Raw genomic sequence first — 23136 nt, forward strand, 5'->3', positions numbered from 1 at the left:
ACCTAACGCCCCCCATTTACTCACCACAACCCCTTCACCGCCTTCACAGCCTCATATCCGCGTGAGTCACTTCCGCGACTGCGTAGTCGAACTCCCCTGCTCACGTTTCGCGCGATTCTCCTCCAAAGTTCTCTCCAGCTGCCAGCCCTTTAAAGATTTGGGGACGGGATCTGCAAACGTCGGGCATTCGGAGTAGCCGAACTGAAGCGGTCGGAAATCGACCTCGCAGCGCATCAATGGATGGCTAGCCATCCCACAATGCACAGCGGCCAAGAAAGCCCTCCGCTGCCGCCCGTTGGCATTGTCGGCGAGCCGTGGCGCGCATGCGCGGCTCAGACGGCACTCGCCGCCCGCTGGCTCGACACCCTTGGACGGGAGAACCCTTGGCCTCCACGTCAGCCTGGGACAGAGAAGTAAGGTGGGTGGGAAGGAGCTAACAGAACAGACGGGGGGCGGGGGGAGAAGCGGTGTTAAACCGTAAAGGCGGCGGGAGCTGGGCTGGAGAGAGGGGGGGGGTGTTGTTTGAGCTTTTTATTCAGGCCCCTTCCAGCTTTTTGCTCAGACCTTATCGAAAGGCTGAGCCCGGGGGTTCTCAACCTTTCCCTTTCCACTCCCATCCCACTGTAAGTAATCCCTATACCATAAGTGCTCTGTGATTAGTAAGGGATTTGGGATGTGGGTGGGAAGGGAAGGATGAGAACCACTGCTCTTGACCCAACTGTTACTTGCTTGAGAAAAACTGTCATTGGCCAATTTCCTTTGGAGTTATGAAACCATGCACATAATGAGTCTGTTAGGTACGTTAAAACCTTTCTTTCCAACCACATACCGCCTTATGCAATCCCTTACTAATCACAGAGCACCTGAGGAATACTTAAAGTGGGATGTGAGCAGAAAGAAAAAGTTGAGAACCACTGGCTTAGGCCAAAATGTTGATTTACTTCCAATAGATGTTGTGTGACCTGCTGAGTTTCTCCTGCATGTTTGCGCATTGCAGAGTTGATGCAAGAAGTGACCAGACTGATTGGCTTTTCTTACTATAAACTGATGGGGCATCTCACATTGCTGACCCAAGCTTGTTGGGGGAGGGGTTATGCCATTGCCACCTCTATTTGGGGAATCAAGGGGGAGGAGCCATGGGTACAATCAGCAAGGGGCAGGTCAGCTATACACATACAAACAGTGGTTCCACCACATTCACCCTCTCTTATTTTTAAAAGTCCGGCAGGGTGAAGTGGATTTGTGTCGATCACAGGTTCAGTCTGCCCGGTGGTCTTGTCTGCTGTTGTGACTGTCGTAGCTCAGCTGTTGGCTCCTGGACGGTCTGGTCGTTGTTGGTGAGTGGGGTGTCCGGTGACTGAACTGAGACAGTTGGGGCTGGGGCAGGGTGACGTGGTATGTAATGGGTAATCGGGGGGAGGGGCGGATGTACTGGTTGTTCGGCTGGAGTTCTGGGGTCTCCTGCGCATTCCAGGATCCAGATGGATGCAGTGTCCTCATGCCCATCCAGGTTCGCCACATAGGCGTATTGGGGGTTGGCATGGAGGAGGTGGAACCTCTTGACCAGTGATTCGGACTTGTGGCTTCTCACATGTTTCCAAAGTGGGACTGGTCCTGGGGATGTCAACCAGGATGGCAGCGTGGTCCTTGACACGGACTTCCTGGGGAAGGGAAACAACATTTCATGAGGAATGGCATTGATCATGTGGAGTCCTCCGGGGAGGACCTCTTGCCAGTGGGAGACAGGCAGGCCTTTCGACCTCAGGGCAAGGAGGAAGGCCTTCCAGATGATGGTATTCTCCCTTTCCTCCTGTCCATTCTCTCGGGGGTTGTATCTGGTAGTCCTGCTAGTGGCAATACCTCTGGCCAGCAGATATTGGCGCAGCTCATCGCTCATGAAGGAGGACCATAGTAGCAGGGCTTCTGAACAGAGTGAAGAGGTTGCATAAGGCTTTGATGACGGTGGCAGCAGTCATGTCCGGGCAGGGAATGGCAAAGGGGAAAATTGAGTACTCATCAATGATGTTGAGGAAGTACGTGTTGTGGTTTGAAGAGGGCAGGGGCCCTCTGAAATCCATGCTCAGGTGCTCAAAGGGATGGGTGTCCTTAATTAGGTGTGAACTGTCCAGCTGATAGAAGTGTGGTTCCTGGTCATCGTCCTGATGTCCTCAGTTGAACAGGGGAGGTTGCAGGCTTTGATAAAATGGTAGAATCTGGTGACCCCAGGATGGTAGAGGTTGGCGTGGAGTGTATTCAGAAGTTCATTGAGCTTTCTGGGCCGGTACAAGATACATTAGTTGTAGGTGGAGAGTTCGATTCTCCACCTCAGAATCTTGTCATTCTTGATTTTACCCCGCTGCTTGTTGTTGAACATGAAGGCGACTCCACATTGATTGGTCAGCAGGATAAATCATCTGCCGGTATGATAGTGCCTTCAGTGCCGTACTGACTGAACAATGGCCTGGGCCTCCTTGATGGAGGAGTGCTGGATCTCAGGGCCTTGGAGGATGTGGGAGAAAGGTGTACGGGTCTACCCGCCTGGTTAAATGTGGCAGCTAGGGCAAAGTCAGATGCATCACACTCCACCTGAATGGGGTAGATTCGTCCACAATGTGCATTGCAGCTGGGGAGTCACGTGATGGAGTAGTGGCCCGTAGGGTAATGCAAAGTTCAAGAAATGCAAAGTTCAAGAAATGCAAAGTTCAAGAAATGCAAAGTTCAAGAAATGCAAAGTTCAAGAAATGCAAAGTTCAAGAAATGCAAAGTTCAAGAAATGCAAAGTTCAAGAAATGCAAAGTTCAAGAAATGCAAAGTTCAAGAAATGCAAAGTTCAAGAAATGCAAAGTTCAAGAAATGCAAAGTTCAAGAAATGCAAAGTTCAAGAAATGCAAAGTTCAAGAAATGCAAAGTTCAAGAAATGCAAAGTTCAAGAAATGCAAAGTTCAAGAAATGCAAAGTTCAAGAAATGCAAAGTTCAAGAAATGCAAAGTTCAAGAAATGCAAAGTTCAAGAAATGCAAAGTTCAAGAAATGCAAAGTTCAAGAAATGCAAAGTTCAAGAAATGCAAAGTTCAAGAAATGCAAAGTTCAAGAAATGCAAAGTTCAAGAAATGCAAAGTTCAAGAAATGCAAAGTTCAAGAAATGCAAAGTTCAAGAAATGCAAAGTTCAAGAAATGCAAAGTTCAAGAAATGCAAAGTTCAAGAAATGCAAAGTTCAAGAAATGCAAAGTTCAAGAAATGCAAAGTTCAAGAAATGCAAAGTTCAAGAAATGCAAAGTTCAAGAAATGCAAAGTTCAAGAAATGCAAAGTTCAAGAAATGCAAAGTTCAAGAAATGCAAAGTTCAAGAAATGCAAAGTTCAAGAAATGCAAAGTTCAAGAAATGCAAAGTTCAAGAAATGCAAAGTTCAAGAAATGCAAAGTTCAAGAAATGCAAAGTTCAAGAAATGCAAAGTTCAAGAAATGCAAAGTTCAAGAAATGCAAAGTTCAAGAAATGCAAAGTTCAAGAAATGCAAAGTTCAAGAAATGCAAAGTTCAAGAAATGCAAAGTTCAAGAAATGCAAAGTTCAAGAAATGCAAAGTTCAAGAAATGCAAAGTTCAAGAAATGCAAAGTTCAAGAAATGCAAAGTTCAAGAAATGCAAAGTTCAAGAAATGCAAAGTTCAAGAAATGCAAAGTTCAAGAAATGCAAAGTTCAAGAAATGCAAAGTTCAAGAAATGCAAAGTTCAAGAAATGCAAAGTTCAAGAAATGCAAAGTTCAAGAAATGCAAAGTTCAAGAAATGCAAAGTTCAAGAAATGCAAAGTTCAAGAAATGCAAAGTTCAAGAAATGCAAAGTTCAAGAAATGCAAAGTTCAAGAAATGCAAAGTTCAAGAAATGCAAAGTTCAAGAAATGCAAAGTTCAAGAAATGCAAAGTTCAAGAAATGCAAAGTTCAAGAAATGCAAAGTTCAAGAAATGCAAAGTTCAAGAAATGCAAAGTTCAAGAAATGCAAAGTTCAAGAAATGCAAAGTTCAAGAAATGCAAGATAAAGTTATAGATATAAGAAAGAAAATGTCACCCAAGAAGGAAAAAGTAAAAACAACAGGGAAAAAAAGAAGAAAAGATGCCAGAAGAGAAAGGAGAAGGCCTTACCTGCATGAAGAAACAGGGAGCTGCCGTGGAGAAGAGAGCCCGTTCTCCGAAGTTGGTGATGACCCCGCAGAGTCGCGACCCCCCTGACCGCTGGACTGCAAAAATGGCCCTCTGAGCCACACAAAAGTGCGCAGTTGCGCATGTGCAGTGCGCTTACTAAAAAGAAGGAGAACACTGACGGGAGAGGGGCTCAGCTGAGGAGTGGGCAAACACAAGGCAACCAGCTGAGAGATGCCCGACACCACGGCTCTCAGCTAGAAGAGGAAGAAAGCGACAGGAAAGGGAGTGAAAGGAAAGAAGAGCAGCAGCAGGAGGCCCAACAGATGAGTAGCCCAGAAGAAGAGGACCAACAGCAAGAAGCCAAGCAAAAAGAAGCCCAGCAAAGTGAGACAAGCAACTCATCAGGAAAGTCAGAAGAGACAGATACAAGGAAGAGAAGAAGAAGACACAAACACAGGTGCAGACACAGAAGAAGAGGAAGAAGACCAAGATATGCAGAGAGAAATAGAAGGTCAAACAGATGGGCAGAATACAGATAGTTTTTTTTTCAAGAACTAATGAGAGCATTAAAAGAATGGTTGTCATTAGAATTTAGTGCAATTAAAAGAAAAATGAAAAGAACAGAAGATAAAATGCAAAGATTAGAGCTAGTCATGACAAAAATAGGGAAAAGATTAGAAAATGTGGAAGAACGAGAAACGGCTGTAGAAATGGAAGTAAATGACTTAAGAAGAAAATTGGAAGAAAGTGATAAAAAAGTTAGAGAGTCACAGGAGTTGTTAGCTCAGAAGATGGATATAATGGAAAACTATAGTAGGCACCCTGGATGAGACATATAAGGCAATCGGAAAAACTGAAAAGTGGCAAAGCAGCAGGTATGGATGGAATCCCCCCAGAGGTCTGGAAGGCTGGCGGCAAAACTCTGCATGCCAAACTGCATGAGTTTTTCAAGCTTTGTTGGGACCAAGGAAAACTGCCTCAGGATCTTCGTGATGCCACCATCATCACCCTGTACAAAAACAAAGGCGAGAAATCAGACTGCTCAAACTACAGGGGAATCACGTTGCTCTCCATTGCAGGCAAAATCTTCGCTAGGATTCTACTAAATAGAATAATACCTAGTGTCGCCGAGAATATTCTCCCAGAATCACAGTGCGGCTTTCGCGCAAACAGAGGAACTACTGACATGGTCTATGTCCTCAGACAGCTCCAAGAAAAGTGCAGAGAACAAAACAAAGGACTCTACATCACCTTTGTTGACCTCACCAAAGCCTTCGACACCGTGAGCAGGAAAGGGCTTTGGCAAATACTAGAGTGCATCGGATGTCCCCCAAAGTTCCTCAACATGATTATCCAACTGCACGAAAACCAACAAGGTCGGGTCAGATACAGCAATGAGCTCTCTGAACCCTTCTCCATTAACAATGGCGTGAAGCAAGGCTGTGTTCTCGCACCAACCCTCTTTTCAATCTTCTTCAGCATGATGCTGAACCAAGCCATGAAAGACCCCAACAATGAAGACGCAGTTTACATCCGGTACCGCACGGATGGCAGTCTCTTCAATCTGAGGCGCCTGCAAGCTCACACCAAGACACAAGAGAAACTTGTGAACTACTCTTTGCAGACGATGCCGCTTTAGTTGCCCATTCAGAGCCAGCTCTTCAGTGCTTGACGTCCTGCTTTGCGGAAACTGCCAAAATGTTTGGCCTGGAAGTCAGCCTGAAGAAAACTGAGGTCCTCCATCAGCCAGCTCCCCACCATGACTACCAGCCCCCCCACATCTCCATCGGGCACACAAAACTCAAAACGGTCAACCAGTTTACCTATCTCGGCTGCACCATTTCATCAGATGCAAGGATCGACAATGAGATAGACAACAGACTCGCCAAGGCAAATAGCGCCTTTGGAAGACTACACAAAAGAGTCTGGAAAAACAACCAACTGAAAAACCTCACAAAGATAAGCGTATACAGAGCCGTTGTCATACCCACACTCCTGTTCGGCTCCGAATCATGGGTCCTCTACCGGCATCACCTACGGCTCCTAGAACGCTTCCACCAGCGTTGTCTCCGCTCCATCCTCAACATCCATTGGAGCGCTTTCATCCCTAACGTCGAAGTACTCGAGATGGCAGAGGTCGACAGCATCGATTCCACGCTGCTGAAGATCCAGCTGCGCTGGATGGGTCACGTCTCCAGAATGGAGGACCATCGCCTTCCCAAGATCGTGTTATATGGCGAGCTCTCCACTGGCCACCGTGACAGAGGTGCACCAAAGAAAAGGTACAAGGACTGCCTAAAGAAATCTCTTGGTTCCTGCCACATTGACCACCGCCAGTGGGCTGATATCGCCTCAAACCGTGCATCTTGGCGCCTCACAGTTCGACAGGCAGCAACCTCCTTTGAAGAAGACCGCAGAGCCCACCTCACTGACAAAAGGCAAAGGAGGAAAAACCCAACACCCAACCCCAACCAACCAATTTTCCCCTGCAACCGCTGCAACCGTGTCTGCCTGTCCCGCATCGGACTTGTCAGCCACAAACGAGCCTGCAGTTGACGTGGACATTTACCCCCTCCATAAATCTTCGTCCGCGAAGCCAAGCCAAAGAAAAAAAGAAGATAGTAGGTGAAACAATATAAAGATAGTGGGCCTAAAGGAAGATGAAGAAGGCACAGATATGAAGGAATTTATAAAAGAAAGGATCCCAAAGGTCCTGGGAATTACAGAAATACAGGAAGGAATGGAAATAGAAAGGGCAAACAGAACACTAGCTCCGAAACCTCGGACACATCAAAAACCAAGATCCGTTTTGGTAAAAGTTTTGAGATGTACAACAAGAGAAAATATAATGGAGTGGGCAAGGAATAAAATTAGAGAAGACGATAAACCATTGGAATACAAGGGTCAAAAAATGTTTTTTTTACCCAGACATAAGTTTTGAACTCTTAAAGAAGAAGAAGGAGTTTAGTACACCAAAATTGATCATATGGATAAAAGGTTATAAATTTACATTAAGACATCCAGCTGTGCTTAAAATATTTATCCCTGGGGAACAAAACACTGTTCTCGGATCCGGAGGAAGCACGAGAATTTGCAGAATCCCTACAGCACAGAAGGAGAGATGAAGAGATGTAACAAGAATGAAGAACGCCAATTAAAATACATATTAAGATGTAAAAATAATGTATATGTAAGAACTAAAGAAGGGAAGAAAGGAAGTAAGGGGGGAAAAAAGAGGGCGAGCTTTGATATATGTGTGTTTATAAAAAAAAAAAAAAATAAAAAAATAAATAAATGAAAGTAAAAATAAAAAAAATTTAAAAGTCTTTTCTGGTGGGGGTTAGGTGGGAGAGAATAACCATCACTGCGAAATCAGTTGATGCGAGCGGTTTCACAATCCAAATGGAGAGGGGAGTTGTGGTTGCCCGGCAAGGGATAAGGGGCAATTCAGAGAGGGTGGGGGGAGATTTGGGGCTAAGGGAATATTGGATGTGGGAGTTGTTGGAGTATTTTATGTTTTAAATGTGTTGTCATATATTGAGTTTAAAAAGGGAAAACTGACAGATGAAAATGGGGAAAAGGTGGTGGTGAGGAAGAGGAAATGAGGTGTAAACAGGGTATGAGATGACCATGTTGAATTATAATGCTATAAATATTAATGGAATACAAAACCAAATTAAACAGAAGAGGCTATTTACTGAAAAAAGAAAAAATAGACATAGCATTTGTGCACGAAACACATCTAACTGAAATGGAACATAATAAATTAAAGAGAGACTGGATAGGGCACGTAGCGGCAACATCATATAATTCAAAGGCTAGAATTAATGAATTTTATTAATTAATTAAAAATGTGTACCAATCAAAATAGAGGAGGAAATAATAGATCCAGCAGGGAGATATGTAATGCTAAAGTATCGGATATATTCAAAATTTTGGAATTTGCTCAGTATATTTGCACCTAATGAAGAGGATCAAAAGTTTATGTAAGATTTTTTTTGAAGATTGTAGATACGCAAGGGAATATATTGATAGTGGATTTTAACCTTAATTTGGATCCAATGTTGGATAAAACTGGACAAAAGACTAACAAAAAGAATAAAGTGACCAAATTTATGGTTAAATCAATGCAGGAAATGAAACTTATAGATACTTGAAGGAGGCAGCACCCAAGGGAGAAGGAATACTCATATTATTCGAGTAGGCATAAAACATACTCAAGGATTGATATGTTTTTGTTGTCGTCCCATATTCAAGGGAGAGTTAGGAAAACTGAATATAAAGCTAGATTCTGTTATATCTGATCATTCACCCCTGTTATTAGCAATAGAACTGGAGGACATCCAACCAAGTTAAACTCCATGCTACTTAAAAGGCAGGAGTTTAGAGAGTTTATTGAACGCCAAATTAAAATGTACTTTGAAATAAATACAGAATCAGTGAAAGACAAATTTATATTATGGGATGCAATGAAAGCCTTCATTAGAGGGCAGATAATAAGTTATGTAACTAAGATGAAAAAGGACTACAAGGAAATAGAACAGTTGGAAAGGGAGCTGGTAAATACAGAAAAGGAACTAGCAACAAGGGATGATGTAACGAAAAGAAGAGAATTGGCGGACAAAAAAATAAAATACGAAACATTACAAACATATCAGGTGGAGAAGAACATAATGAAAATAAAGCAAAAGTATTACGAACTAGGAGAAAAAACACACAAAATATTAGCCTGGCAACTTAAAACAGAACAAGCTAAAAGAACTGTATTGGCATCAAGGAAAAAGGACAAACAAATTACATAGAATCCAATGGAGATTAATGAGAACTTTAAGGAGTTTTATGAACAATTATACCAAACTGAGAACGAGGGGAAAAATGATAAAATAGAAGAGTTTTTAGCTAAAATTGAACTGCCGAAATTGGAAGGAGGAACAAAACAAACTGATAAAACCATTTGAAATAGAGGAAGTACAGGATATATTAAAAAAAAGATGCCGAACAATAAAATGCCTGGAGAGGATGGTTTCACAATATAATTCTATGAAACATTTAAAGAGTTATTAATTCCTCTGCTCCTGGAAGTAATGAACCAGATAGAAGAAACACAAAACTTGCCAGATTCATGTCTTTCTTTGGCTTGGCTTCGCGGACGAAGATTTATGGAGGGGGTAAAAAGTCCACGTCAGCTGCAGGCTCGTTTGTGGCTGACCAGTCCGATGCGGGACAGGCAGACACGATTGCAGCGGTTGCAAGGGAAAATTGGTTGGTTGGGTGTTGGGTTTTTCCTCCTTTGCCTTTTGTCAGTGAGGTGGGCTTCATGTAAGACAGCAATAATTACAGTAATATCAAAGACGGGGAAGGATCCACTAACACCAGCATCTTATAGAGCAATATCTCTACTTAATTCAGATTATAAGATAATAGCAAAATTATTAGCAAACAGATTGGCCGACTATGTACCAAAAACAAGATCAAACTGGATTTATTAAGAAAATTTAATTTTAATTTAATATTAATTTAATTCATGCAGTGCAAGGAAATAAGATGCCAACAGTGGCTGATGGTTTGGACGCAGAAAAAGCCTTTGACAGGTTGAATGGAATTATTTATTCAAAGTATTACAGAGGTTCAATCTACCAGAAAAATATATTAATTGGATTAAAGCATTGTATAATGGACCATTGGCAAAGGTAACAGTAAATGGATATGTATCGAACCAATTTAAGTTAAGTAAGTCAACTAGGTAGGGATGTCCATTATCCCCCCTCACTGTTCGCTTTAGCAATAGAACCATTGGCAGAACTGATAAGAACAGAAAATAAAATAAAAGGGATAAAAATAAAGAAGGAGTATAAAATCGTTAATTTGCAGAGGACATCATACTATACTTAACAGAACCAGAAATATCAATAAAAGAACTACATAAGAAATTGAAGGAATATGGAGAAATATCGGGGTACAAGATCAACGCAAATAAAAGTGAAGTGATGCCAATGAGTAATGCGGATTATACAGAATTTTAAAAAGAATCACCATTTAAATGGCAAACACAAGCAATCTGATACCTAGGTATTAGGTTAGATAATAATTTAACCCACCTGTACAAATTAAATTATCAGCCACTAATAAAGAAATTGCAGGAAGACTTAAAACATTGGAAAGAATTACCGCTAACATTGATAGGGAGGGTAAATTGCATTAAAATGAATGTCTTCCCAAGGATACTTATTTCAATCGTTACCAATTCCCTTAACAGAGAAATTCTTTAATGAACTAAAGAGAATAATAAGGAAATTTTTATGGAAAGGGGGGAAACGGAAGATAGCGTTAGATAAATTAACAGAGAGGTACAACCAAGGTGGTTTGCAGTTACCAAACTTTAAAAATTATTATAGAGCAGCACAATTAAGGTATTTATCAGATTTTTATCAGATAAGAGAAAAACCAGATTGGACTAAAATAGAACTAGATAAAATAGGGGAGAAGGTACTGGAACATATACTTTATAAGTGGGATGAAAAGCTGGTACAATATGAAAGCTCACTGGTATTGCATCATTTACTCAATATATGGAAAAAGATTCACCTAGAAAGGAAAAAAAAGCAATTTACCAAATACCAAAATTATTATTGATGCAAAATCAGCTCATCCATTTTACAATAGATAACCTTTCCTTTAGAGAATGGGAGAGAAAAGGAATTAAAAGAATAGAAAATTGATTTTTGGAAAATAATTTATTAAAATTTGAACAAATGAAGTACAAATATGAAATAACTCATGGTACAATGTTTGCATACCATCAACTGAAAGCTTATTTAAAGGATAAACTGGGAAACAGACTGAGATTACCAGAAGGAGGCAGCTTTGAATATGTGATTACAGACACAATGATAATTGAAAGATTTATAATGAACATGTACATCAAGCTGCAAGATAAGGAAAAGGATGAAATAAGTTATAAACCCAAATAAAAGTGGGAAAAGGATTTAAACATAAAGATAAAAAATGAAACATGGGAAAAGTTATGTTCTGGAATGATGAAGAATATAATAAGCACAAGGTTACGCATGATACAGTATAATTGGTTACACAGGTTAGATATAACGCCCCAAAAGTTTTTAAAAAAATGGGATCCAACATTATCAGATAGATGTTTTTGCCGTAAGAAGGAAATGGGAACAACAGTACATGCAATTTGGGCATGTGAGAAAGTGAAAAAGTTTTGGGAAGATCTAAATCAGATATTAAATAAAATAACAAAAAACAACATACCGAAAAATCCAGAGATCTTCCAAGTAATATAAGAAGTAAAGAATTAGGCCTCAAACTGGATGAAGTACAAAAAAAGATTAATTATGATAGCTTTAGCAGTAGCAAAAAAATGTATAATGTCAACTTGGAAATCAGAAGAGAGCCTGAGAGTACAGCAATGGTACATGGAAATGAATAAATGTATTCCATTAGAAAAAAATAACATATAATTAAAAAAATAAAGTCACATTATTTGAACAAATTTGGGAACTGTACATGGAACATAACAGAGAGGGCTTGCCTCAGACCTTCATCCCCTAAAATGATGATAAGACAAAACGACTTGATCCAGTGGGTAAAAGTAGATGACACATTTTTCTTGTTTATTTTTCATTGTGTGATGACATTGTTTAATGGTTTTATTGTATGTATATGTTGAATGTTTATTGGTTTTGGAGGGGGTGGGAAGATGGGGGGGAAAAAGGGGGAGAAAATGCCACTGTGTATATTTAAGAGGGAAATGTTTGTAGGTATTTTGGTTGATATGGTTCACAGTGTGAAAAATAAAAAAATTATTTTAAATAACGTGCATTGCATCCTGGGAAATATTGCCTTTTATGCAGTTGAAGGCCTCCAGGGCCTCAGGTGATAGAAGAAAGGGGGTGGGTTTTACAAGGAGGTGGGCCTTATCCGCATAGTTGAGGTCCCACTGGGCATAATAGGAGAAAAATCCCAGACACCTTTTCAGAGGTGTGGGGAAGTGGGTGCTCTAACAGGCAGCGCATGCGGTCAGGATCAGGGCCAATAAATCCATTCTGCACGACGCAGCTGAATATAGCAGGCGTGATGTGCGGAATACGCATTTATCCTTGTTGTAAATGTGATTGAGGGTTTTGGATTTTTGGAGGCTGGCGTCGTGGTCTTGCAGGTCGTGGCTGCAGATAGTGACATTGTTGAAGTAGGGGAATGTGGCCAGTAGCCTGTGCTTGTCTACCATTTGGTCCATCTCCTCCTGCAAGATGGAGACTTCATTGGGGACCTTAAGGAAGTGGTAGAGGTGGCCATCTGCTTCAAGCACAGTGTACTGATGTCCTCCGGGCAGATAGGGTGGTCAATGGTTGAAAATACCCATTTTTGGGCAATTTGATTTACTGTGTCAGTTATGCAGGGGAGGGGGTACACATCCAATTGCGTAACCCTGTTAATGGTTTGACTGTAGTCAATAACCAGTGTTTTTCCCCACTCTTAACCACCACTACCTGGGCTCTCCAGGGGTTGGTACTGGGTTGGATGATCCCCTTGATCAAGAGCCTTCTCACTTCTGATTTGATAAAGACCTTGTCCCCAGTGCTGTATCACCTGTTTTTGGTGGTGATGGACTTGCAGTCGGGGGTGAGGTTGGTGAATAGAGGTGGTGGAGAAGTCGTAGGTGGTGAGCGGGTCATGGATTGCGGGCATTTTAAAAACTGTAAACCGTGAGAGGTGGATGGGGCCCATCATATGCCGTGGTGATGCTCTTTGTACTCTGTGCCGTGCACGGTCAGCATCACCATGCAGCTCTCACATATTTCTACCTAGTGGGATTTAGAGGCCATGGAGACTCTGTAACTCACTGAACTCACCATGAGGGAGTAACGCTGCACTGTGTCAGGGTGGATAAAAGTCTCCGTGCTTCCGTTATTGAACAAGGAGCCCATTTACCTCTATGTCCCATCATTGACCTGGCGAGCTGATGAGGACTAGTTTGGTCAAGCGAGACCGAAACCAGAGTAGTGACTCTGTCTGATCCGCTATACTGGCTCGTGGTCTGGTAAGATGGTGGCATAGTAGCATCGCTGTCTGACCTGCCACACTGACATGTGGTCTGGTAAGATGGCGCCCTCCGAGATGGCGGTCCCCATGGCGCACACGCGGTACTGTTGTTCATCGGGAGTCATGTCGTCTAAGATTGCGACGGCATCGTCGGAAGTCACATCATCCGAGATGGCGGCGGTCCCCCTCACTGACCTCTTGCAGCGTTGCTTGGGTTAGACGATTGCTTAGAATTGCATACCTTTGAGTAGTGTCCTTTCTTCCTGCCGCCAGAATAGAGCACGCCCTTCGCCGGGCAGCATTTCCTGGGGAGCCTCTGCTGGCTGCAGAAGTAGCACTTCAGATATTCGCCATTGACGGCGGCTGGCAGTCAAGTCGAGGTGTGGGGCGGTCTGTGATCCCATGTCCCAAGGTGGCGGCACCCGCGTTCCCCTCATGGTGGCCGTGTTATCGGATGAGGAGTTCACGTTGCGGAGAGCTACTTTCAGGGTTTTAGCCAGTTCGATGGCTTTCTGCAGTTTCAGCTCACCCTGTTCTCGCAGTCACTGCTACACAGGTATCTCGCATCAGCTCCTCCATGTACTCTTCTGCTGATATGGCCTTGCCACAGGACCCAAAGGTAATCCTCGACCGACTCCCCGGCTTGCTGCTTGCGTGTGGCCAGGACTTGCCTGGCACAGACTTCATTCACCTGGGCCAGGTTCTCCTTTCAGAATGTCCATGGCTTCGGTGAATGTCTTGCAGTCTCTGACCATTGGGTTAACACGGTGCCTGACCCATGAGAACAGTAGGAGCAGCTTTTTTTTTGGGTTGGATTGTATGATCTCTGTGGAGGCCTGCAGAAAGATGTTGAAGCAGTGCAGCCGGAGTTCAAACTTGTCGGGTAATTCTGGTGTCTGTAGTTCGATTTCCAGCCTCTCAGGTCTCAGCAACTTTTCCATTTCAAAAATATTATGGTAATAATATTGATGGCCTATCAATAACTCCAAAGCCTAGAAGTTACCTGTCTGATAGACTTTTATTACCATTAACAGAAGGCGTGTCTCATGTTGCTGATCCAAGACCCGAGCTTGTTCTGGGGGAGGGGTTATGGCATTGCCACCTTTATTAGGGGAAGTGAAGGGGAGAAGTCACAGGTATAATCAGCAAGGGGTGGTTCAACCATGCAAGTACAAACAGTAATACAGTGGTTCCACCACAAGCTAGAGAAGGTGGTGCCAAACACGCCTGGAGAAGGAGAGTTCTAAAACCCGGATTGCTCTGGGACTGCTTGAATTTTACAGATTCTCAGGCAGTACTTTTAATCTTTTGGACTCAGGCCACTTTTAACCTTTCATAATATATATTCCAGACTGGGTCCATAGGAAAACTACAATATGAACACCAGTACGAACCAGCTGATAGTTGGGTATAAAACCAGTCCTGGAAAACGGGCACATGGAGTATATGCGCTTGTTGGTAGTCCCTGAAAACAGGGGCACAGAGTCCAAAGGTTTAAAATTAAAATTTAAGGAGGAATAAAGAAGAGTTGAACAGGTACATTTTGACAATTTGTTCATTAGCAAATACAGCATGCTTCGTTTATCAAAAGGAGCAGTTTTAAATAAAAATAAGCATGTAATGCTTGAAATTATGTTTAAAAATGTACATTGTAAAAGAAAAATGCACATGAATTTTTTTTGTGATAAGATTACCTGTATTAAGCGTGGATACTTGTTGTCACTTGTGCATTCACACAAAAGCCGCTAAATTTTAAAAGTTTGAGGATCCGGATTCTCGGATGGTCCGGATTTCTGGCATCCAGATTTTTGGATACCAAAGCTTCACTGTTAGCTTCTCACAAATCGACAACCCCTACCACCAAGAAGAACAGCAGCAGGTTTACCATCACCTTTGGCTACCCCTCCCAGTCACAGACTATTCTGATTTGGAAACATCTCTCTGTTCTTCATCCTCACTGCTTACATCTTTGGACTCCCTACTCCAAAGCTCTGCAGAAATGTTGTCAATACAGATTGCCTCTGGATGCACTCATTTTCCACAAGCGAATGGAAAAATGGAAGTGTTTCCCGCAAAGAATGGTCATAGCTCAACCTCACATAATCCTTGCCACGCTTTTAACCCACCCTGACCTTTCTGTATCTCGGCTCCCTTCACGACCCCAGTTCTGATGAAGGGTCTTTGATCTGGAAACTTTACCTCTTTTTTCACTTTCCACCGATTCTGCCTGAAATGTTGTATGTTTTTAGCATTTAAAAAAAAAAAATTATTTGCCTTTTAGTCAATTATTTACATCATTTAGCCACTGTGTACCATTAATGACAGGACCAAGTTCTAGTATGGACAAGATCGCAAGAACCAGTGTGTGTAAATACTCTCAGAACAGGTTTCTGGCAGAGGCTACAGACTCACAATGTGGAACAAAATATTTGGTATCCTCCCAAGTGCTGACAAATATCATGATTGACCCTGGGTGTTGAAGAGGAGTTAAAATAACCAGTTCTCTGTGATTGTATGTGGGGAGTCCTGTTTCATAAGGTTAAAGATTTAGACACAGTCCGGAACTAGTTCTCTCTAATAACTAATGTCGGTCTTGTTTCAGGAACCCTTTTTGCACAGTTGCCATCAATCAAGGGGTCAGATTTGCCCTGAGGAATGGAGATCCCTGAGGAAGTCCTGGCCATGATATTTTCCTACTTGTCAGTGTGTGAGAGGTACTCAGCCTCGCGGGTCTGCAGAAGCTGGGCAGAGGCTGTTCGTTCTCCTCTTGTGTGGTACCACACATCAGTGAGGTGGGTAGCCATTCTGCACTATCCTTCTCCACCTGGGTACAATATTACACAACCAGTAACATCAAAGGGAATGCTTGAAATAATAATTACAATCTGCAGATAGATGTTGATTGTCACTGAGTTCAATACAAGCTTTTTATTTTTAAAATTTGCTCCACTTACATAAAGTAATATCCTTGGGGTGAATGTTAGTTTTATCATGAGTTGTGGATCCTCTTCCAGTAACAACATCTAGATAAAATTATGAAATGCAACGGCATAGTAGGCTTTGAAAGAGCTATATAACTAACTCCCTCCTTTACCCCCCACCCCACCCCACTATCTTGAAATTGTTTCCCCTATTCATCCATAGATATTATTGAATCCACTAATAATTTCACCTGGATGCACCTATCAATTGCTAGCCCCTGTCTCCTGTTTCTCCCACCCCCCTTCCCCACAACTTCTTTTACTGGCTATCTCCCCTTTGCACTCTCATTTCTGATGCAGGGTCTTGACCTGAAACATTGACTAAATCTTGCCTTCCACAGACACTGCCTGACACACTGAGTTCTTCTGGCAGCTTGGGATTTTTTTTTGGGGGGGGGGCCTCCCATCCACCTGTTTTGCCATGTTCAGGGATTCATGAAATGCAAGAGGACATGGGTTGAAAGTTAAGAGTAAAACACAAACATCTGCAGATACCGTGATTGAAGGAAAAATACTATGCTGGAGAAACTTAGCAGGTCACCAGTGTACACTCTTTGACCTGCTGAGTACCTCCAGCATTGTATTTTTACTAAGAGTTAAGGGTGAAGTGTGTAAAGGGAACATTAGGAGAAAGGCGACAGTTTGGAACAAGCTACCAGGTGAAGTGGTGAAGGTGGGCTCAATTTGTATAGGATGGGAGGGGTGTGGTTCAGGTGTAGGTCAATGGGGCTAGGCAGAATAATAGTTTGGCACAGATTAGATGGGCTACCCCTACATTCCTCTGTTCCTAGGCTCTAATGTTAATTGTGTAAATCCTACCTCATCACCCCACTTAAACTACAGCACCTCACGCTTCTCAGGATTAAATTCCACCTGCCATTGCTTTGCCCATCTTACCAACTTATCATTTGTCATCCTGTAGCCTGGGTCTGTTTTCCCTGAATGCAGGAAGTTGATGTGTGAACTTATTGAAGTTTATAAAATCAAGAAGGACATGGGCAAGATGGTTGCTCACAGTCTTTCCCAGTGTCGGTGAGGATAAAACTGGTGGCAGGACAAAAATGTAAAGGGAATCTTGACAGGCAAGTCTTTCACAGATATGATGGGGGTACAGGTATACCCCGTTTTATGAAACTAGAGCGTTCCTATGAAACCTGTCGTCAGCCGATATGGAGTAAAGCGAAGACCCATTCACTACTATTGGAGGCTATTTTCGTAAAAGCAAAAATGCATACAAATCCTTTCATGAAAGTGAACATTGCTTTCTTCATAAAAAGCGGATTTTCATAATTTGAATATTCGTAAAGCAGGGTGTGAATTGCCAGGTGATCTAGTAGAGGAGGGTACAATTTCAATATTTAAAAGTGATTTGGACAGGCATGTGGATGGGAAGGTTTAGAGCAGTGGTTCTCAACCTTTCTTCCCCTCTCACGTATCACCTTAAGTAATCCCTTACTAATCACAGAGCCCCTATGGAATAGAGATTACTTTAGGTGTTATGTGAGTGGAAAGAAAAAGATTGAAAACTACTGGTTTTGAGGGATATGGGCCAAGCCCAGGTAGTTGGGATTAGTTTAGGAAAGCTTCGTGAAATCACTCATGAGTTGGGCTGATGCAGGTATATCCCCATTACTCTATTAGCTGGCCTTTCAGGTTGCGTATGCAGAACTTAGAAATGGAAACTGCAGTTGCGGTGTCACCCAAAGTACCATCATTCAAAGTGGAACTTTTAAATTTAAACTTTTTAACAGCCCAATTCGGACCATGAGTCCATGTCGCCCAATTTACACCCAATTAACCGACATCCCCAGTATGTTTCGAATGGTGGGAGGAAACCCATGCAGACATGGGGAGAACGTACAAACTCCTTGCAGACTGCGCGGGATTTGAACCCCAGTGCCTATTGCTGGCACTGCAAAGGCCTTGTGCTAACCACTTCGCCAACTGTGCTACCCCATGACTGCTTGAAATATTCTGTGGTCAGAGATTTACATGCTATATCAGAGACATACCTTTGTACGATCTTGCACCAATGTTTGCTTGTGTACAATCATTTAGCTGAGGTCCTTTCAGCATTTAGCAAAATCTATTACAGACTGAAAGTAAAATTATTGGATGGCTTTTCATTGTGATTAGACTCATTCTGGTTAATCTTAATTTACCAGTTGCCCAGTGATATTACAAGACTGACCCACTGATTGTATTTGCTCCCTTGCTTAGCTCTCTTCATTGAGAAGGAATGAGAGGGGGGAATTTCACAATTTCATGAAAGGTTTTGTGACAATTAAGTATTTTTAAGGGGCAGTGACTTTGTAAAGTAGAAATGCAGAAGGCAGTTCTGCAAACAAAAACAGTGAAATAATAAGATAATTAGATATTTTTGTTGTGAGATAAATACATGTTTGGTCAACTCTGTAGAGGACCCCTTCTCTCCTTGGAGCTCATTTTTGTTCACATGAACCCTTGGTGGAACAGTTCATCCAAAAGATGATGTGGCTCTCTTTGGCTACTGTGTAATTGTATCTGTGTAAGTGCTTGTGTTCCTAGAGTAGGACTTAAACACACAACCCTTTGTTAAGTGACATCCTGTATGAACACATCAAAAGCGTTAAAAAACTGGCTTTCATTGCTCATTAACCTAACTTCTGTTTTCAATAGAAATCCCACCACTGGTTTCCAGTTTACCTCCACACTCCACTGTGATGAGGATTGTTCACCCATACGTTGCCACTATGTGCATTTGAGTGTATGGAGAATTTACCTTGAAATTTCTAAACTTGCCAATGTAAAACTGTCTTGCTTGAAAGGCTCCAATTGCCTTGCATTCCACATTTAAAAGCTTCGCTATTTCTGCCCATATTTTCAGCTGCTTTGGGTCAAGGTGTTGGGATTTCCTCCTTAAAATCCTTTCTCTTGCTTTTAAAATGCTGCACAATTTTATCTTTGGTGATCACGTATGATACTACTTCAACTTGGTCTCAAAAATGTGTTGGTGACAGCCTAGAAAGCCCCTTGGGATGATTTGTTACATCAAAGGCTCTTTATTAAATAAAAAAAAGTATTGCCTCTCCCTCCTCCACCAGATTCCTTGTCTCGCCAAATTTCTACCCTTTCCATTGACACTATTCAGAAATCTCTTGGTGCCTGCCACATTGACCACCGCCAGTGGGCTGATAACGCCTCAAACCGTGCATCTTGGCGCCTCACAGTTTGGCGGGCAGCAACCTCCTTTGAAGAAGACCGCAGAGCCCACCTCACTGACAAAAGGCAAAGGAGGAAAAACCCAACACCCAACCCCAACCAACCAATTTTCCCCTGCAACCGCTGCAATCGTGTCTGCCTGTCCCGTATCGGACTTGTCAGCCACAAACGAGCCTGCAGCTGACGTGGACTTTTTACCCCCTCCATAAATCTTCGTCCGCGAAGCCAAGCCAAAGAAGAAGGATTCAGACTGTACGATTACGTGGAATTAGAAAATTAGGAGGAGACTTAACTAATGTTTAAAGTAGTGAAGAAGTTTGATGAATTACAGTTATCAAATGTTTTAATTATGGATTTTCACCATAATGTCACTGAGAAGTGTTTTCTTTTTCAATATATGGATCAATTTTTCACTCTAACAAATAATGCACCACCCTCCTCCACATTGTACCGAACTACCCAAAATATTTTTTGCCCGGTTTGATTTGCATATGGTCACATATCACATATCAAGTGATTTGCACTTGATGAAAACATTTTCCTGGAATGCAGTAGTATCCCTTTTGTAAGTGGAGGAATGGCCACTGAGGGGCAGGAGAAACCAGTAGAAAAGTAATTGCTATTGGGACACAGATTTAAGGGAATGAAGAGATAAAATTATATCCTGTGTTGTACTGTCTGTAGGTGCACTGGAAACGGTCATTTGGGAAAGGCATACATTTGCCTGGCTATTGAGAAAAGGAAGGAAAGTGAATTAGTCAATTATTTTGAAGAGTGGGCACAGGCTTAATGATCCACATGGGCTCCTGTTGCAGAGTGCCATTCAATAATTCCACAATCAACTCTGTCCCCTCTGAGCTACATGACTATGTTCTTGCCGAATCCAAAGTCGGGCTATTATCCAGGCAAAGTGAAAAGTGCTTCTGTGACCCATTTAATCATTTCTCTATCCATCTTTACATAATGTACACTGGGCAAAGGCCTGAGTGATTGTGCAATAGCATCAATTACAAACATTTCTTGTGGATAAATAAGTCCTTATTGATTCCTAATTTGATCCTAGCTTACGGAAGCTGCCACTGCTGTGTGTGGTCTTACAGTGTTGGCTTAACACCAGGCGCACACTATATTCATTGTTTTATTTTTGCTGGAATCTGTCTGGTTTCCAAATGTGTTTGTACTAACAGCCGACTATGCTTTTGGTGACAGCTGTGATTCTGGAGAGGAGGATGACTGGTGTGTGCATGCGTGCAGCCATTCCCAGCAGAATGTGAAATATCTGAAGATTCTGTGTGATCAGTCAGTGGAGGAAAATCGGAAAAACCTGGCCCAAATTCTGCACAATATGGCAGCATCAGTAACAGGCCTGTTGGGTCTCACCATTGTGTGCACTGGAGAAAATCCTTACTTCTATTCTGGGCAAGACTTGCTGGAAAGTGTCGAAGGTTTATTCAAAGCAAATTCTTGTCCGCATCTCCGGCATGTGGACTTCAGAAAACTGCCATTCACTTTGGATGACAGTATCGTTCAACTGGTTACCAGCAAAAGCCCACGTTTAGAGAGCCTGCTCATCAATAATAAGACCCTGGTGTGCAAAGTGACTTCTGAAGTAATTCAAGAGGCTCTGAGAAATTGTCCAAAGCTGTCTGCTCTGGGTTTGTTTCATGCAACATTGACAGAGAATGTCCTTGCTGAGTTGCTTCATGCCAAACGCCCACCACTGAAACTCCTTCAGCTGAACTGCAAGCGGATGGACAAATATAAGCCAACCATCTCAGCTGAAATGTGGGAAGGTGTGGCAAGGAGGCACCCATCTCTCTCTGTTGACATTGAGTTGGACCATACAGTTCCTGCTAAGAAAATATCTCAAATCCTGCAACCTTCCATCCCAGCAGCCAGTATAGAATTAAATACCTTCACTTTTATGGTAGAACAAGTTGACTTTATCTCCCAAAACTACCAAAATACCTTGAAAAGGTTAGTTCTTCAGACCACATCCTCTGATGAACTAAACAAGGCTTTGTCAACACTGGCGTCTTGCTGCCAATTTTTGGAGGAGATTCACTGCTACTGTGTGGTGTCTGCTGACACTGTGCAAGCTTTTCTGCTTCACTGCCCCACACTCCGCAAATATACACTGAAAACAACCAAAGAACCGCATCCTTGGCTGCCAGAAATCATACAATAGGCTATTTGGATTGATCATAGTCTGTCTTTGTCATGTCCATCCTCTCTCCCCCTTGAACAAGTTTTAAAGATACCTTTTCTCCGAAATTTTCCAGCTCAGAAGTGCCCTCAGACTGAAAAGTTAACTCTGTTCCTCTCTCCGTCGATTCTGCAGGACCAGTCAAGTGCTTCTAGCAATTGCAGTTTTCAGTGCCATTGGACAAGCAGCATCTGTTGGGTATGAAGAGCAAGGGAGGTTTGGACTGTACAAAGCACAGGCCAGGCTTTGTTTCCTACAGCAGTAAAAGCACCAGCTGTTTGGGTTGCGAGATAGAGTGGCGTAAAATGCTGCTGTACAAAGCCACTTTAGTTCTAAGTGGGTGTGAAAATAATCATATCACCAGAGAAAGAATAATCATGAGACTAAAGGCCTGAAAGATGGCTGCATGGATGGTGGCAGAAATGATGGTGTCCTTCCTAAATTGTAAAATCCCAAATATAATGCCTTAATCAAGTTAGTAGAGAATGATGGTGAAAAATTATAGGCCAGGTTAGGATGATATTTGTTATTGAGGAAAATACTGGGAGCCATTGTTAAGGAATTGAGAATATAATTGACTGAGTCAACATGGCTCTGAGAAAAGGAAGTGAAGTTTGCCAAATTTATTAGATTTTTTCTTTGAAGAAGCAAAAGGTGGAAGGAGCCAATGCTTTTGTTAAGGTTTCTGCAAAGGATAAAAATTTGTGATATTAGGATTAATATATTGGGGATGGAGACACCAATACTCCTGAGCATAAAGCTTTGTAAAAGGTAACGGACACAGCTCAGGGTATCGCAGACAAAACCATCCCCACCATTGAGAACTTCTACAGGGAGCACTACAGTCGGAAAGCAGTAGCAATCATCAAGGATCCACACCACCCAGCATATGCTTGTTCTCGCTGCTGCCATCAGGAAAGAGGTATCGGTGCCACAAGGCTCATACCACCAGGTTCAGGAACAGCTGCTACCCCTCCACCATCAGACTCCTCAACGGCAAACTCAATCAGGGACTCGTTTAAGGCCTCTGACTTGTGCACTTTATTCATTTTTTTCTCTCTGTATTGCACAGTCAGTTTGTTTACATGTGTATGTTGAATACAGGTTTTTTTTTGCACCAATAAATGGCAATTCTTCTTTGCCAACAGGAGAAAGAATCTCAGGGTTGTATGTGATGTCATGTATATACTCTGACAATAAATCTGGAATATATCGGCATGGACAAAGGATTGGTTAACTAAGAGAAAATGGAGACTGGATAAATGGGTCAGGTTGGCAAGCTGTAGTTAGTAGGTGCCACAGGGATCAATCATGGAATCTCAACTAATTACAACCTCTATCAGTGTTGGCAGAGATTGAGTGCATTGTAGCCAAATTTGCTGACAAATTACGGAGGACAGAGTTGGCAAAGGATGTATAGATAAAGTGAATGTGCATAAAAACCAGCAAATAAAATAGTATATGGGAAATGTGGCATTATTAGTTTGAATGGAAGAGAAGAAACAATGGGGAAGACAACAGAATAGTGCCATGCAAAAGAACGTGGGTAG

General features: G+C 42.3%; 2 protein-coding genes across 13 annotated transcripts in view; one reads left to right on the forward strand and one right to left on the reverse strand.

Annotated features, from left to right (window-relative positions):
* The window catches only part of tradd (tnfrsf1a-associated via death domain), a 33557-nt gene extending 33289 nt beyond the window's left edge, over window positions 1-268 (reverse strand). For 4 of the 9 annotated variants that reach the window (XM_069901202.1, XM_069901203.1, XM_069901205.1 and 1 more), the window contains exon 1: window positions 25-265. The gene's annotated coding sequence lies outside the window, so the exon portion shown is untranslated. Of the gene's footprint in view, window positions 1-24 lie in introns of all 9 variants that reach the window. The other 5 variants (XR_011345690.1, XM_069901206.1, XR_011345691.1 and 2 more) reach the window with 3 other exon arrangements.
* On the forward strand, window positions 178-22773 carry fbxl8 (F-box and leucine-rich repeat protein 8). Of its 4 annotated transcripts, none has more exons than XM_069901193.1 (4): window positions 178-418; window positions 1221-1337; window positions 15801-15990; window positions 20590-22773. In XM_069901193.1, the coding sequence occupies exons 3-4, from the start codon at window positions 15854-15856 to the stop codon at window positions 21566-21568; spliced, it is 1116 nt and encodes a 371-aa protein (XP_069757294.1). In that variant the 5' UTR covers window positions 178-418; window positions 1221-1337; window positions 15801-15853; the 3' UTR covers window positions 21569-22773. The 4 variants fall into 4 exon arrangements, with proteins under 4 accessions (XP_069757294.1, XP_069757296.1, XP_069757297.1 ...); XM_069901195.1 differs by having other exon boundaries at window positions 178-413; XM_069901196.1 differs by lacking the exon at window positions 1221-1337.
* Window positions 22774-23136: the final 363 nt, after the last annotated feature.

Source organism: Narcine bancroftii, chromosome 10, assembly GCF_036971445.1.
Source record: "Narcine bancroftii isolate sNarBan1 chromosome 10, sNarBan1.hap1, whole genome shotgun sequence".
In the NCBI taxonomy this organism is placed as follows: domain Eukaryota; kingdom Metazoa; phylum Chordata; class Chondrichthyes; order Torpediniformes; family Narcinidae; genus Narcine; species Narcine bancroftii.

Excerpts from the sequence above, each read along its gene's own strand:
- fbxl8 (XM_069901193.1), top strand. The coding sequence starts at position 15,854 with ATGGAGATCCCTGAGGAAGTCCTGGCCATGATATTTTCCTACTTGTCA. Across the intron at positions 15,991-20,589 it reads TGGTACCACACATCAGTGAG|CTGTGATTCTGGAGAGGAGG; the intron begins GTGGGTAGCCAT and ends TTTTGGTGACAG.